The 17,594-nt window shown below is 45.4% G+C and overlaps 1 protein-coding gene across 3 annotated transcripts in view; it reads left to right on the top strand.

Moving 5' to 3' along the window:
• Window positions 1–17,594, top strand: part of GOLGB1 (golgin B1) — a 114,878-nt gene that overhangs the window by 18,230 nt on the left and 79,054 nt on the right. For all 3 annotated transcript variants that reach the window (XM_084634095.1, XM_084634094.1, XM_084634093.1), the window contains exons 5-10: window positions 7,791–7,949; window positions 8,579–8,701; window positions 9,196–9,309; window positions 11,196–11,607; window positions 13,025–13,140; window positions 13,433–13,547. In XM_084634095.1, the coding sequence (XP_084490221.1) occupies window positions 7,791–7,949; window positions 8,579–8,701; window positions 9,196–9,309; window positions 11,196–11,607; window positions 13,025–13,140; window positions 13,433–13,547 (1,039 nt within the window). The remainder of the gene's footprint in view (window positions 1–7,790; window positions 7,950–8,578; window positions 8,702–9,195; window positions 9,310–11,195; window positions 11,608–13,024; window positions 13,141–13,432; window positions 13,548–17,594) is intronic.

Below are 17,594 nucleotides of genomic sequence, written 5' to 3'. Positions count from 1 at the left end.
CCTCCAATTTGTCTAGGTCCCTCTGTATCCTATCCCTACCTTTCGGCGTATCTACCTTTCCTCCCAGTTTAGTGTCATCTGCAAACTTGCTGAGGTGCAATCCACATCATCCTCCAGATCATTTATGAAGATATTAAACAAAAACATGTAAGCATCATAGTTTCAGGGGTGGAAGACAGTAATTTTTCTTGGTAGAACCCAGATGTCAGCCAGTAATTTGGGAGTGCTTCCTGTTTTGAGATAACTATACCTTGATCTAAATAGGTTCTGAGGTCATAGGTACAGGAGTTTTAGCCCACAATATAGCTATTGTTATTGCTGAGTTAATAGTTTTTATACTTACGTGATCACCGTCTTGTCGCTGATCCAGGTTGCTTACTTGTGGGAGCATTCTCTGTCCCACCCCCGGTCTCCCCAGTACCAACACTGGTCTCCATGCTACCAGTACCATACTAGGCACCAGTCACCATTATCCGTGGTCTCGAAGCAGACCCAAGTATCCACAGCCCCTCCGTGGACTCCGGAAGGCAGTTCCTGTGGTACTGAGGGAAGGTTTAACCCCTCATCTAGAACCCAATGGCATAACTGGCATACTGGGCTGCATTAGTGAGAACATTGCCAGCAGATTGAGGGAAGTGATTATTCCCCTCTATTTGGCACTGGTGAGGCCACATCTGGAGTATTGCGTCCAGTTTTGGGCCCCACACTACAGAAAGGATGTGGACAAATTGGAGAGAGCGGAGGGCAACAAAAATGATCAGGGGGCTGGGGCACATGACTTACAAGGAGAGGCTGAGGGAACTGGGCTTATTTAGTCTGCAGAAGAGTAGAGTGTGTGTGGAGGGGATTTAATAGCAGCTTTCAACTACCTGAGGGGGGGATTCCAAAGAGGATGGAGCTCAGCTGTTCTCAGTGGTGGCAGATGACAGAACAAGAAGCAATGGTCTCAAGTTGCAGTGGGGGAGGTCTAGGTTGGGTATGAGGAAACGCTATTTCACTAGGAGGGTGGTGAGACACTGGAATGGGTTATCTAGGGAGGTAGTGGAATCTCCTTCCTTAGAGGTTTTTAAGGTCTAGCTTGACAAAGCTCTGGCTGGGATGATTTAGTTGGTGTTGGCCCTGCTTTTAGCAGGGGATTGGACTAGATGACCTCCTGAGGTCTCTTCCAACCCTAATCTTGTATGAATCTATGACTGGGTGACCAAGACCGCAGCACCAGCGCAGTGGCAGCCAGGTCAATGGCCTGTGCAGTGGCCTTGTTGGAACGCCTGGGGAGTTCTGGTCATGGCTATGCAGCCATCGCTCCACTTGTTGGCCTCTGCCTTGGAGCAGCAGCTGCAGGCACCAATGGCACTGGGCTCGGTATAGGAAGAATGCCCAGAGACCGAGGCTGAAGAGGTTGTAACCACTCCTAAGACACCCTCCCCTGCGGAGGAGGAGGACCAGGGCCTGCCACCTGCAGTGCAGTGCAGTCCTCGTCTTTGTCCCCAGACTAGGCGGTTGCAGGTCCCTCTAGGGCCAGTCTGCTGGATGACTTTAAGGACCACTGGGCCCTGCTTCGTTGAGCGGCCAAGAACTTGGGCCTGGAAGTGGAGGAGATGGCTGAGCCAACAGACGCCGTATTCAACGCCCTTTCAGCCTCTACCCTGACACACTACCGGTGCATGACGGGGTCCTCAAAATTGCCAAGTCCACCTGGCAAATCTCTTACTCCATCCCTCCCACCTCAAAAGAGGCCGAAAAGAAATACTTTGTACCAGCCAAAAGTTTTGATAATCTGTACACCCACCCTTGCCCCCAGCTCACTGGTGGTCTTGGTGGCCAACAGAAAAGAAAAGCAGGGTCAGTCCAGCTCAACCCCGAAAAATAAAGAGGCCAAATGACTGGACTTGTTTGGGAGAAAAATTTATTCCACCGCCAGTTTACAGTTTTGGGTGGCAAATCACTAGGCCCTCTTGGGCTGTTACAACTTTATGGGACTCCTTCCGTAAGTTTAAGGAGTCCCTTCTGCAGGACTTGGCCCAAGAGTTTGATACTCTGGTGCAGGAAGGCACTTCGATGACCCGGTGCTCCCTGCAAATGGCGTGGGATGCGGCAGACTCTACAGCCAAGGTGGTAGTATCCGCAGTGGTGATGAGGCGCAGCTCCTGGCTTCAAACCACCAGACTCTCCCAGGAGATGCAGACCTCCAGCCAAGACCTCCCATTTGATGGGAATGGTCTGTTCTCTGACCAAACAGCTGTGAGGCTGCGTTGGCTGAAGGACACTTCAATTCTGAAGCACTTAGGGGAGAGGAAAGTGATCAGGAACAGTCAGCATGGATTCACCAAGGGCAAGTCATGCCTGACTAATCTATTTGCCTTCTGTGACAAGATAACTGGCTCTGTGGATGAGGGGAAAGCGGTGGACGTGTTGTTCCTTGACTTTAGCAAAGCTTTTGACACAGTCTCCCACAGTATTCTTGCCAGCAAGTTAAAGAAGTATGGGCTGGATGAATGGATGATAAGGTGGATAGAAAGTTGGTTAGATTGTCGGGCTCAACGGGTAGCGATCAATGGCTCCATGTCTAATTGGCAGCCGGTATCAAGTGGAGTGCACCAAGGGTCGGTCCTCGGGCCGGTTTTGTTCAGTATCTTCATAAATGATCTGGAGGATGGTGTGGATTGCACCCTCAGCAAGTTTGCAGATGACACTAAACTGGGAGGAGAGGTAGATACGCTGGAGGGTAGGGATAGGATACAGAGGGCCATAGACAAATTAGAGGATTGGGCCAAAAGAAATCTGATGAGGCTCAACAAGGACAAGTGCAGAGTCCTGCACTTAGGACGGAAGAATCCCATGCACCGCTACAAACTAGGGACCGAATGGCTCGGCAGCAGTTCTGCAGAAAAGGACCTAGGGGTTACAGTGGACGAGAAGCTGGATATGAGTCAGCAGTGTGCCCTTGTTGCCAAGAAGGCCAATGGCATTTGGGATGTATATGTAGTGGCATTGCCAGCCGATCGAGGGACATGATCGTTCCCCTCTATTCCACATTGGTGAGGCCTCATCTGGAGTACTGTGTCCAGTTTTGGGCCCCACACTACAAGAATGACAGGTTTCAGAGTAACAGCCGTGTTAGTCTGTATTCGCAAAAAGAAAAGGAGTACTTGTGGCACCTAAGACACTAAGGTGCCACAAGTACTCCTTTTCTTTTTACACTACAGAAGGATGTGGAAAAATTGGAAAGAGTCCAGCGGAGGGCAACAAAAGTGATTAGGGGGCTGGAACACATGAGTTATGAGGAGAGGCTGAGGGAACTGGGATTGTTTAGTCTGCGGAAGAGAAGAATGAGGGTGGATTTGATAGCTGCTTTCAACTACCTGAAAGTGGGTTCGAAAGAGGATGGCTCTAGACTGTTCTCAGTGGTGGCAGGTGACAGAACAAGGAGTAATGGTCTCAAGTTGCAGTGGGGGAGGTTTAGGTTGGATATTAGGAAAAACTTTTTCACTAGGAGGGTGGTGAAACACTGGAAGGCGTTACCTAGGGAGGTGGTGGAATCTCCTTCCTTAGAAGTTTTTAAGGTCAGGCTTTGCAAAGCCCTGGCTGGGATGATTTAGTTGGGGATCAGTCCTGACTGGCCTGTAGTTCCCAAGATCATCCTCCTTCCCTTTTTTAAAGATGGGCACTACATTAGCCTTTTTCCAGTCATCCGGGACTTCCCCCGATCGCCATGAGTTTTCAGAGATAATGGCCAATGGCTCTGCAGTCACATCCGCCAACTCCTTTAGCACTCTCGGATGCAGCGCATCCGGCCCCATGGACTTGTGCTTGTCCAGCTTTTCTAAATCGTCCCGAACCACTTTTCTCCACAGAGGGCTGGTCACCTCCTCCCCATGCTGTGCTGCCCAGTGTAGTTGTCTGGGAGCTGACCTTGTTCTTGCTGGGGCCCACCTGCCTGGGCATTCCCCCTGCAGGTGTCCTTTTCATCCATAGGCCCAACATATCCGTCGCCCCCTGGTTCTCCTCACCAGGCGGGTTGTCTTAGGGACTTGACCCTTTCCCTGATCTGGGTGAGGCGCCCTGCCCCCATCCCAATAGGGACAATCCCTTTTTAAATGTCCATGCCGCCCGCACGTGTAGCAAGCCTTGTGCTCCGCCACAGGCCTCCTGGCCCTGGCACTCGGCTTCTCACGTCCTTCTCCACAGCTCCTCCGAAACTCCCTTCTGAGGAATTTTACCAGGGCCTGCTATTCCTCTGCCAGCTGCCCCAACTGTTCCTGCAGGGCTCACTGCGCCTCACAATGCCTCTGCTGAGTTTCCCTGACCTCATGCACAAATCTCTCAAGCCTCTTGTGCTGTCAGACTGCCCCTTTCCTCCAGGGACCTGACTCTGGAGCCCAGCCTGGAACGGTGCAAAGAACACCTCCGCATAACCGGGATCCATCGTCCCTATCTCTAGTTCCCTCCAGACAATTATTCCCAGTCCTTCTCCTTCCCTTTGTATCAGGGGTGACCGATTACACCTGCATTCTCCACCATATGTAGCACGGCAGAGCACTCACCGGCCCAGCGCCTCCTGCTGGTTGGTCTAGGAATTAGATCTTCCAGCTTCAGAGCGCCCCCTGCTGGCCAGTGTCTCCCTTGCTGCTGCCTGCTTCTTCCTTTCTTCAGGTACCACCCTTGAGTCCAGGCCCCGTGTCCCTCCTGGCCCGCGGTGCCCCTTCTCTGGAGTACTGCCCCACAGCAGTGCCCCCACACTCGGATCCTCCTCTCCCTGGGGAACCCCAATTCCCCAAAGCCCACCTTGCCTCAGTGACCGACTGCAGGTCTTCATCTAGTCCCTTTTCTCAGAGGCAAACTGTAGTCTGAAATGGCTACTCATCATTGGTAAGGGTGTTTGGACCTGCTGCCGTTTCCTGGTCCGGCTGCACCGCTTCTGCCTCAGTGCCACCATAGGCCCTTTTAGCCTGGCCTCAGCCTCGGACTTGCCTGTCCAGAGCTCCCCAGCTCTGCCTATCCTTCCCCAGCACTACTCTGTTTGAGATACCCTTCTCTAGCCAGCAGCCAGGTCCTTCCCACTCCACCACTGGAGTGAGACTCCCCCTGCCTAGCTCCCAACCCTTTTATCAGGGCCAGCTGGACCCTAATTGGGTGTGGCCACACCTGCGGCTGCCTCTCTAAAAGGGCCAGCTTTTATCCCTTTCCGAGCCAGAGTGGCTCCCTTCTACACTGGTCTAGACTTTATTTTATTTACACATTATAAATGTGATCAAGTCCTGATCATTGGTACCTAAGCTACCATTAGTTTGTAGTTCTGTGGAAGATGGGTGATATTCCAGAGGACTGGAAAAGAGCAAATATACTGCTAATCTATAAAGAGGGGAATAAGAACAACCCGGGGAATTACAGACTTAACAGTTTAACTTCAGTACCAGGAAAGATAATGGAGCAAATAATTAAGCAATCAATTTGCAGACACTTATCACCTTATCATCTTCTGGGTAACAGCATGGATTTGTCAAGAACAAATTATATCAAAGCAACCTAGTAGCTTTCTTTAACACAGGCCTTGTGGAAGCGGCAGATGTGGTATATTTTGACTTTGGTAAGGCTTTTGATACTATCTCACATGACCTTCTCATACACAAACTAGGGAAATACAACCTTGATGGAGCACTATATGGTGGGTGCATAACTGGTTGGAAAACTGTACCTAGCTGGAACCCACCAGAGGAGTTCCAGTAAATATTTTTAAACCTGTAGGAGTCCTGGCACCTCCTGCGAGGCTGAAGCCAAGAGCCCCAAGTGGTATGGGGGGTCTCTGGGAAATAATCCTTGAGAATTTAAATCCTGGTTCCCAGAGAGTAGTTATCAGTGGTCCACAGACAACCTGGAAGAGGATATCAGGTGGGGTTCCATGGGGATCATTTCTGGGTCCGGATCTATTTAATATCTTAATGATTTAGATAATGGCACAGAGCTGGGGAGGGGTTGCAAGTGCTTTGGAGGATAGGATTAAAACTAAGAATGATTTGGACAAACTGGTGAAATGGTCTGAAATAAATAGGATGAAATTCAAAAAGGACAAATGCAAACTACTCCACTTAGGAAGGAACAATCAGTTGCACACATACAAAATGGGAAATGACTGCCTAGGAAGGAGTACTGCAGAAAGGGATCTGAGGATCATATTGGATTGCATGCTAAATATGAGTCAACAGTGTAACACTGTTCCAAAAAAAAAAAAAAGGGGGCAGACATCCTTCTGGGATGTATTAGCAGGAGTATTGTAAGCAAGACAAGAAATAATTCTTCTGCTCTACTCGGCACTGATTAGGCCTCAGCTGGAGTATTGTGTCCAGTTCTGGGTGCCACATTTCAGGAAAGATGTAGACAAATTGGAGGAAGTCTAGAGAAGAGCAATAAAAATGATTAAAGATCTAGAAAACATGCCTCGGAGGAAAGATTGAAAAAAGTGGGTTTGTTTAGTCTGGAAAAGAGAGGACTGAGGGTGCACATAAGTTTTCAAGTACATAAAAGTTGTTACAAGGAGGAGGGAGAGAAATTATTCTCCTTAACCTTGAGGATAGAACAAGATAGAGCAATGGGCTTAAATTGCAACAAGGGCGGTTTAGTTTGACATTAGGAAAAACTTCCTCACTCTGAGGGTAGTTAAGCACTGGAATAAATTGCCTAGGGAGGTTATGGAATCTCTGTCATTGGGGATTTTTAAGAGCAGTTTGGATCATCTCATGTCAGGAATAGTCTAGATAATACTTAGTCCTGCCTTGAGTGCAGGGGACTAGACTAGAAGATCTCTTGAAGTCCCTTGCCTTCCTATGATTCTGTGACACAAAGCTAGGGTGGGTTGCCAATACTTTGGAGGATAGAGCTAAAATTCAGAGGGATCTTGATAAATTGGAGAACTGGGCTACAGACGACAACAATGTAATTCAACAAAGACCAATGTTAGGTATTACACATAGGGAAGAAAAAATCAAATGCACAAATACAGAATGGGGGATAACTGGTTTGGCAGCAGCATTGCTGGGAAGGTTCTGGGACTTGTGGTAGATCGCAACCTCAACATGAGTCAACAGTGCGATGCTGTTACAAGAAAAGCAAATGCAATTTTAGGTTGCATTAACAGAGGCATAGCATGCAAATCATGGGAGGTGATAGTACTGCTCTGCTTGGCACTGGGTAGGCCTCAGCTGGAGAACTGTGTCCACTTTTGGTCACCAATGTATAGAACGGATGTAGAGAAACTGGAGAGGATCCAGAGGCAAGTGACAAAGATGATCAAAGGGATGGAGTGCAAGCCATATGAGCAAAGGCTGAGGGAACTGGGTATGTTTTGTTTGGAAAAGAGGAGTTTAAGGTGGGGGACATAAGTCTTCAAATATTTGAAAGGCTGCCATAAAAAGATGGAGAAAAATTGTTCTCTCATGCCACAGAGGGCATGACAAGAGGCTGTTGGTTCAAACTAGAGCATAACAGATTAAGATTAAATCTCAGGAAAAACTTTCTAATTGTAAGAGCAGTAGGACAATGGAACAGACTGCCTATGGAATTTGTGGAAGTTCCTTCACTGGAGGTTTTCAAAAGGAGGCTGGATAGCCATCTGACGTGGATGGTTTAGACACAACAAATCTTGAATCTTGGCAGGGGGTTATACTAGATGACCCTTGCTGTCCCTTCTAACCCTATGATTCTAATATCTGTACAGCATGCTGCACTCTGGCTGAGACTGTCTAATATAATTAACTAATATCTACTTCTTTCTGATTTCTTCTCTCCACTTGCAGCTTCAGAATAATCAGAGGACCAATGAAGAGCAGAGAGAGGAGGCTGAAACACTCAGAAAGAAACTCCAGGAGCAGGAGGACACTGTCGGGAACCTGATGGAGCAGCTGACTGCAACTAGAGAGAGCCTGACAGATACTCAGACCAAGCAAGCAGCCCAGGTATGGAGATGGATTTCTCGCCATTGATATATTTACTGTCTGCTGGTAACAATCAGTGCCTTCATAGGGAAAGATGAGTAAGAAATGGCAAAGTAAGTTAGAAGACTGTTGTCCCAACTAGAGGAGTGAGCACTGTGATGTTATGTTAGGTTTTTTTATATAGTGCCTTTTAATACCAATCTTTACAATATTAGCTAGACTTGCCGGCTTTTGGTTTTGATGGCTAAAATGATGAATTGTGACATTCAAGACAAGTCCAACAACAGAAACTGTGTGTTTCTGTAATTGTATGGAAATTGTAGCTTTCTAGACTCTGGGTATATGTAAAATGTAATCTGCACGTTTTGCACTTCCAGAGTCTGAAATGTTGTCAATAAATATGTAAGCATAAGTGAAATCATCTCTTTGAGTTGGCATGGCTATCACAGAGCCTTGTACTACTCAGGACGACATGGCTTCTGGTTCAAATCTATTTTCACACGTAACACACTCCACAAAAAGTAGGATGAAAAACTCCTGATGGTCTGTGTGCCTGACACCCCCAGAACAGGTCTCAGTCCTTTGGAATTTCTACCTTGTTTCTCTGTTAGCCAAGTGACATTTCTCATGCTATGTACTATGGCTTACAGCTGAGCTGCCTGCAGGAGGTGATTCGTGAGAAGGATGCTCTCCTAGAAAAGCAGGTTCACCAACACCATGCTGAATTACACCAAGTAGTGGCCCGATCAGATCTGGAAGCTGAGATGCAGCAGGTGTGTTTGATGGGTTTGACAGTCCCCTGCTTTTTGTAGAACATGAGAAGGGAAAATTGCATGGGTTCAGTGGGATTTGCAACTCAGGGATGTGTGCAGGCTAACAAAGGAACTCTGTGGGAGTTGAGAGGAAGGTGGTTCAGTGATTAGGATGCTATCCTGAGACTTGGGAAACCTGGGTTCGGTTCCCTGCTCTATCATAGACTTCCTGTGTGACTAGGGGGTAAATCACTAGTGTCTCTGTGCCTCAGTTCTGTGTCTGAAGAAATGGGAATAATAGTATTTCCCTACCTCATAGGGGTGTTGGCAGGATAAATACACGGACGAGTATGAGTGCTCAGATACTAAAGTAATGGGAGCTATATAAGTACCTAAGATACATAGAGTTGGGGTATGGCTGGGATGGGATCCTCCTATGTAACTAGCCCTCCTGTGGTTTGGGCTGCTGCTGTCCTCTCAGCTTCTGATGTAGATGATTTGTGTGTCTCACATAGAACCTGAGGACACTGCAGAGAAAGCTGGAGGAACAGGAAGTGGCTCTGCTAGGACGAACTCAAGTGGTGGAACTGCTGCAGCAGGAATTACATGGTGCGGAAGAACAGAACAAGGTACCTCCTCATACTTTCAATGTACTATAGCCGTGCTCTATTCTTGTATGTTCCTTTACTGTTAACAGGTGCAATTGTCTCGTCAAAAGCCTAGCACCTGACATAGCTCCCTACTACAGGAGCCATATCTCTAGCATGAGAGAAGCTGAGAATTCCTTGAGCTCAAAGTTCAAAGCTGCCAGCTCCTGAAGAGAGTGCATTTTTGTTTTTGGCGCTGCACTGGGGGTGTGGTGACCCTTAGTGCCTTAATTAGCAATCTTTTTCTGACCAGAATTGGTGGCGCAGCTCTGTGACTGAGTTGTTGAGCTCTGTTACCTTAGGTATGGGGCCACCTGACTCATTTTTATGCGTGCTGTAGAATCCTCAGAATGTCTAGTTCCAGGCAAAAGCATCCTTTTCTCTAATATTGTCTCCTTCAGTGTCATCAGCTGACTAAAGCTTTGAACTCGGAGGTCCCAATATTTTGAGCAACACCAATTCTTGTTATGAATGTGCTGGGGCTTTTGGGGAATATATAATATTACCACCTCCATGTTTTTGTTTTGTTTTGATTTTTAAACAGTTTTTAGGAACTGTGCAGAATTTAGCCACTTCCAGCTTCCCCTGCCAGCCATTGGAAGCTTATAGGAACTCTAGTAGCGTGTAGGATCTGACCTTATTCATCTTAATGTTTTGGGGGAATAGAAAGTGACTGGCTCATAGGTGAGCTGCCTCAAACTCAAGCATGCAAGTTCTTACCTGAGCCAGTTTGTTTCTACTTTCTTAAAGATTTAAGAAGGTGAATAGGGTTATTGCCTATTTTAGTGGCTCTTGCAGTGTGTGAAAGGTATTTGACTAGTATAGGTTTTTGTAGTCTCTCTTTATTATGTAATTTAGAGGACAAAATTAAAGTAATGCAAAAAGAAAAAATTGCTTTTTGTGCCATTATGCTTCTGTTTTAAAGAGGCCTGAAAGGGTTGGTTTTGCAATAGTTTTTACATTAGAAATTCAGTTCTCCTCCTATTATGTTTTCTCTTGAAGCACCGGTAGGATAGTGATATTTCAGGCAAGGGAAACTTCATGGAGAGAGAGAATGATTTTGTTTGCTTCAACCAGTTCAGTCCCCTCCCTCCCATACATCCAAGTCATCCTAGACTTAAGGGAGGTATGTGGAAGGTTCTTGCTCCTGCTGGGGCAGAGTTGTTCACAGAACTGAGGGGCTGAGCTCTCTGAGCAGTACATTGGCCCTACTGTCTGAGAGTAGGTTGTGCCTCCCAATGTTTCCTTACTGACAAACCTGTACCTTTGCAATGCCTACCTCTCACTCCAAAGGAGCTGGCATTTGTGATACAAAGGTCATTGCAGTGCCAGTCATGCTAGTCTGGTGCTTGGGAGTAAGGGCAAGCAAGAATCACTCCTGCTGCCCTGAATGCCTCAGAACTTTGATTTTTAAGGTGTTTCCACCTGGTTTTTTGCTAGGGTTGAGAATCGGTTGCACTTATATCTTCAGACAACATCAATTCTAAGCAAGCAATTACCTAACCTTTCTGTTTAAGCAGAGGTTATGTTCTCTGTGCTGGAGTGTCCTAGAAGGAGAATGTGTTGGATGTTAATTCCAGCTTACAGTTTCTCTTTTTCTTCACTCTAGTTCAGAGTTCTGATGTCTCTCAGCAGAGTTTTGATATTCCCTTAGGAGTCACAAGACAGTGTTTCTTCCTGCAGAGGTTTAGAATCCCCATCATGTGTTGTTCCTTTCCTCTCATGTCTTGTCACTTGGCTAGTTGAAATTGCCTCTTGTTTAACTTGTGTACTTAGCATGGGCCCATTTTTGCCCAGTGCCTTAGGGTCTGAAGCAGGAATCAATTGTTTTTCCTTCTGGTTGAGTCCCTCCCCATCTCCTTTTCCAGACTCTCTTGGACCAGTGTCAGAGGATGGAGGCAGAGCTGAGCTCTTTAAAGAACATGTTGGATGCAGAGAGAGAGGAGTCTCGAAGCCTCGTGGAGAAGATGGAGCTGGAATTGGCTGAGAAGAAGCTGTCCTTCCATTGCTTACAGGAGGAGGTGCAGTATCTCTCAGAGCAGCTGGAGCAGGCAGGAAGAACTCGGGCCGAACTGGAATCTGAATGTAGAGCTCAGGACCAGAAACACAAGCTGGAGGTAGAAGAGCAAAAGCTGCATATTACTTACCTCCAGATGGCTGAACAAGAGCTGCGATCTAGCCATGATGGCCTCATAGCTCAGAATGATCAGCTGCTGCGGGATATTGATCGGCTGCTGGTGCAGTCTACTGAAAATTCCGCTACCATACAACACCTGCAAGGTTAGCAAGTGTAGCAAGTGTATCGACTCAACACCTCGGGAGCCTCTCTGTGTGGTTCCGATTTGTGTGCTTTTTTTAATGGCAATTCCCTAGCAAAGTGCAGGTAATATCTTATATGACAAGAGGAAGAATAAATCTTTCCTGGCTCCCAGGCTAATGGGAATCCTTAGTTTTGTTTTAGCCTTTCAGAGCTGTAGTTATTTTTAAATTTTAGTGATGTTTGCATATTAATTTGATAAAAATGATTTAAAGGATATCCTAAACTTAGCAATCCCTCTTCTCTCTGAAAGTATTTAACAGACTATTGTTGCAGCTGATAATTAAGGTGATTTATAACAGAGATCAGAGAAAAAAATCTTTTTTTCCAGTGTTTTTATTTTGTGTAGTCGGTTTTATTGTTTTCCTGGAACAGTCAGTTACTCTCTTTGGAAATATGGGAAAATGTAGTGCTAAAACAACAAAAATTGGCAGTGGGACTGAGGGAGATGGATAATACTTGAAACTACTTTTAACTCATTGTTTAAATTGACTAGAATTCACACTGGTGACATCGCAAGAAAAAACTGGTTTACAATGAGAGACTAGAGAAGCTCAATCTATTCAGTTTATCCAAGAAAAAGTTAGGGGGTGACATGAGCATGGTACCTACATTAGGAGAAGATTTCTGATATTAGAGGGCTTTTTAATGTAGTAGACAAGGGCAGAACAAGATCCCATGGCTGTAAATTGAAACTAGACAAATTCAGTCTAGAAATGAAGTATGTATTTTAACAGTGAGGGTAATGAACTGCTGGTACAACTTACCTAGGGATGTGCTAGATTCCCCATCACTTGACATCATTTTAAATCAAGATGATATATATTTCTAAAAGATATTTATACTTTAGCCCAACTGGAGATTATGGGCTTGATGCAGGAATTGCTTGATGGTGGGGAAAAAAATGGTTTTGCTATGCAGGAGATCAGACGAGATGATCGTAATTTTCCCTTCTGTCCATGGCAGTGAGTGAGCATGGGTGAAACGTCTAGATAGATAGTACAGACTTATACTTGTAGCCACTCTGCAATCTTCCTTGACAATGTGTCTAAATCCTCTAAAGAGGAATGTTCCATCTCCTTGTCTGTTCAGTCCTGCACTTCTCTATTGAGAGGGCATTCCCTGATCCTTTGGTTGGCAAACTGTTGTGGTATTTTCTGTGATGTTCTCTCATATCCACTAAGAACTGGAACTAGATTCATTTATTTCATATAGAACTGTCGGGTGATATGGACTTCCTGCAGGTACCGGTTGGGGCCAGAGTAGAAGCGCTGACTGAGAGGTGAAAGGTTACATATTCCAGTGTGCATACATCTAAAGTAGATCTACTCAGACACACAAGCAGAGATGTGTATACTTATGTTTAACTTTTTCTCTTAGATGAGCTCACGCAAAAATCTGAGGAGTTCGTCCATTGCCAGACTGAGCTAAAATTGTTAAAGTCTGAGCCAGTGATGCAGGTCTCTCAATCAGAGGAGCAGGTACAATCTCTAAAGGTAATTGTAACCTAAAACTCTCTCATATCCTAAGAATCAAACAGATAGTGCAGAATATGGAAATACCTTCTCTTGATCAAATTGGCTGAGAAGGTTAATACAGGGTCTCTTTGCAAACTTCTCCAGTCTGGGCAGATGTTTTAAGAAACTGCCTGTAAAGGAAGTAAACTAGTATGGGTCAGTCGGGGGAATTTAGAAGTTACTAATGGATTTGTCAAAAGTGTAACTGAAAGAAAGAGGGCTAATACCTGTGAGAAAGCTGTTGGTAACTTTCTGTCTTTCTGCTCTCTAGCCAGTCTCTGAGCAGGATGAAATACCTCTGCAGAAAAATGTGGTGGAGCAGGAGGATGAGAAGAGGACTTTACTCCTACCCACTGCAGGCTTGGAGGGGCTAAAGGCTGAAAATGGTATAATTACACTTCCTTCTGCCTATTTTCAGCTAATAAACATACCCATGATTACTGGATTAATCAGCGCTCCCTGCTGAGGATTTCAGAACTGCTCTCTAATCCTTTCCAGAAACTATAATTGGAATGACAGGTTTCAGAGTAACAGCCGTGTTAGTCTGTATTCTCAAAAAGAAAAGGAGTACTTGTGGCACCTTAGAGACTAACCAATTTATTTGAGCATGAGCTTTCCTGAGCTACAGCTCACTTCATCGGATGCATATGATTCCCAAACTAGTGGGCCAACCTGCTGGAATGATTAAAGCACAGGTTTTATCTTTGTGATAGCAAGTAATGATTGGAGAAGGTAATCTAAGTAAAGATCAGGATGGCAGAAGGAGAGAACATGGAGGCTTGGACAAGGAAAGGACAGGGCGAATGTGAGGATGATCAGATCACATGGGAGGCCAGGTATAAGAAGGTGGTCGTCTTATTTGTGCACATATATTCCAGAGCAGCCTTTGGAGTTGATCCTGCTGAACTGTATCTTGAAAGGGCTTTCAGTTCATCACCTAAATCACTCGCATCAATATCGTGCATGTCATCATGTGTCAACACTGTCTCTAGTGCCCTGAATTGCTGGTGTAGGTGGTCTTCAGGTATAGTGAGGAGTTTTGGAATATCATACAACATCCCAAATATACTGCTGTGTTCCTTGAGCCACATGAAACATTGTGCAATACAGTCAGTTGAAGAATCTAGCACCTAGTTAAAGAATTCAATTTTGACTTGTTATTTGCGGTCTCTGATGGGATTATCCCATGCCTTGAATCAAAATGTTGTCTTCTTCGGTGACTCTTGTATTCTTGAATGGGTGGGAAAATGGCTTCAGTGTGAAGCTCCTCTGCCAACTTCTGTGTACTCTTCAGAAAGTTTTGAATTCCCTCATCTGACCGGTAAGACTATAGGTATGACTTTGCTTTGTCCAGTTGTTCCATTGCTCCAGATATATCAAGGTCAACACCTTGGAGTCTCTTGCTTACAACACTTATTTCAAACAGTATGTCATGCCACAACACTAAGCCACACAGAAATTTGAAGTTATGTATGTTTCTGGTGATTCCATTTCCCACTGCCACTGTTCTTCCACGAACAGTTCCTGTCATAGCATTATCCTCCATAACGGCAACTGTGGCATCATCTATCTTCCCAATTTGGTGTTTGATAGGCTTTATCGCCTCCACTCAACTTTCCCATCATGTGGCACTCAGTGGTTTCAGTGTCAGAGAGGATGTTCCCAGATGTTGCTTCAGAATTTGCCATTGATGAGTTGATGCAGAGAAAAATACATAGATGCTTTGAATTACGTTAAATTCAGCAGCCTCACTCGAAGCTGATGCTGCATCACTGACCACCAAGTTCAATGAATGAGAACTGCATGGGACAAAAAAAGCTAGAGGGTTTAACTCTCGGATCTGTGTCTGCACTGCTCTGTTCTTGCCTCTCATGTTGGCACCATTATTGGAGCCCTGACCTCTCCTGTCAGCTATCGCAATTTCCGTATCTTCCAGCATTTTAAGAAGTACATTTGTCATACCAGCTCCTGTAGTATCATCAGTGTCATACATTCTAGAAAATGCTCTCTGACAGTCACTGATACAGGGACATTGTCACTAGATTCTGTTGTTGTTACAAAACACACCATTAAAGTCATTTGTTCCTTATGGCTGATCAGGTGTGCAGTCCAGAATAACAGAGTAATATCTTGCTGATGTCAGATCTTCTCACATTCAAACAATTTTCTGTTTGACTTTGTTGCCAGTAACTGTATGATCTCAAAAAGAAAAGGAGTACTTGTGGCACCTTAGAGACTAACCAATTTATTTGAGCATAAGCTTTCGTGAGCTACAGCTCACTTCATCGGATGCATACTGTGGAAACTGCAGAAGACATTATATACACAGAGACCATGAAACAATACCTCCTCCCACCCCACGCTCCTGCTGGTAATAGCTTATCTAAAGTGATCGCTCTCCTTACAATGTGTATGATAATCAAGTTGGGCCATTTCCAGCACAAATCCAGGTTTTCTCACCCCCCCCCCAAAAAAAACAAAACAAAACACACACAAACTCACTCTCCTGCTGGTAATAGCTCATCCAAACTGACCACTCTCCTTACAATGTGTATGATAATCAAGTCACCTACTACAGGACAGGCCTAACAAAGAAAATAACAGAACGCCACTAGCCGTCACCTTCAGCCCCCAACTAAAACCCCTCCAACGCATTAAGGATCTACAACCTATCCTGAAGGATGACCCAACACACTCACAAATCTTGGAGACAGGCCAGTCCTTGCCTACAGACAGCCCCCCAACCTGAAGCAAATACTCACCCACAAACCACACAACAGAACCACTAACCCAGGAACCTATCCTTGCAACAAAGCCCGTTGCCAACTGTGCCCACATATCTATTCAGGGGACACCATCACAGGGCCTAATAGCATCAGCTACACTATCAGAGGCTCGTTCACCTGCACATCCACCAATGTGATATATGCCATCATGTGCCAGCAATGCCCCTCTGCCATGTACATTGGTCAAACTGGACAGTCTCTACGTAAAAGAATAAATGGACACAAATCAGATGTCAAGAATTATAACATTCATAAACCAGTCGGAGAACACTTCAGTCTCTCTGGTCACGCAATTACAGACATGAAGGTCGCTATCTTAAAACAAAAAAACTTCAAATCCAGACTCCAGCGAGAAACTGCTGAATTGGAATTCATTTACAAATTGGATACTATTAATTTAGGCTTAAATAGAGACTGGGAGTGGCTAAGTCATTATGCAAGGTAGCCTATTTCCCCTTGTTTTTTTCCTCCCCCCCCCTCCCCCCCGCACGTTCTGGTTAAACTTGGATTTATGCTGGAAATGGCCCACCTTGATTATCATACACATTGTAAGGAGAGTGGTCAGTTTTGATGAGCTATTACCAGCAGGAGAGTGAGTTTGTGTGTGTGGGGGGGGGGGGGGGGAGAAGACCTGGATTTGTGCTGGAAATGGCCCAACTTGATTATCATACACATGTAAGGAGAGTGATCACTTTAGATAAGCTGTTACCAACAGGAACGTGGGGTGGGAGGAGGTATTGTTTAATGGTCTCTGTGTATATAATGTCTTCTGCAGTTTCCACAGTATGCGTCCGATGAAGTGAGCTGTAGCTCACGAAAGCTTATGCTCAAATAAATTGGTTAGCCTCTAAGGTGCCACAAGTACTCCTTTTCTTTTTGCGAATACAGACTAACACGGCTGTTACTCTGAAACATTTCTTGAATGGTGACTCTTCTTAGATGCTCCTGGAGTACAGCATCAAACTCAGCCATCAGCTCCACAATTTTAAGGAAGTTTCCATTATTTGGCACATACAGCTGATCTGAAGTGCCACGCAGTGCTAGGTTTTGGGTAGCAAGCATTCTCACAGTGGCAGTGAGCCTTTTCAGAACATTTTGCCAGTAAAGAGACTCTGATGCAATCTTCTCTTGATGCTGATCTATGGCGACCTTTAATCTTAGTCTCACTTCAAGCTCTTTCCACCTATGGAATTCTGTCTGGTGATTTGCTGCCTTCTCATGGCATGCCAGATTTTTCGAGTCCTTTGTTCCTGTAGAACCCAGTGTGGCTGGAACATTAGACTGGAAGAGGTTTGCAACAAAAACAGTATGCAGCATTCTGGGTTTTTGAGTACATACTCCATGGCCTCTCCACTTTGTCACCATTGGGGATTTCACGCCAGTAACGTGTTGGATGGAAACTTCTATTTTCATTGTCTTTGGGGAATGTGAAGTTTTTCACTTGCTGTGGCCCATGCCATACAAAGAAGTCCCTTAGGCCACTGCTCAAGTGGATCCACAGTCCTGGATCATCTAGATTTAAGGAACTAAACTCAGCAGCAGCTGTTTCTTGCACCTCCACCACACTCTTCTCTGATCTACACTTTTCTTCAGGAATGTGCATGGTTACATCCATTTGAGATGGAGATATGGATGCTGAAGTAGCTG

This window comes from Lepidochelys olivacea (genome assembly GCF_965140295.1).
Source record: "Lepidochelys olivacea isolate rLepOli2 genome assembly, chromosome: 1".
In the NCBI taxonomy this organism is placed as follows: Eukaryota; Metazoa; Chordata; order Testudines; family Cheloniidae; genus Lepidochelys; species Lepidochelys olivacea.
The sequence above is the reverse complement of the archived record's forward strand: the minus strand, read 5'-3'. Positions and strand labels throughout refer to the sequence as shown.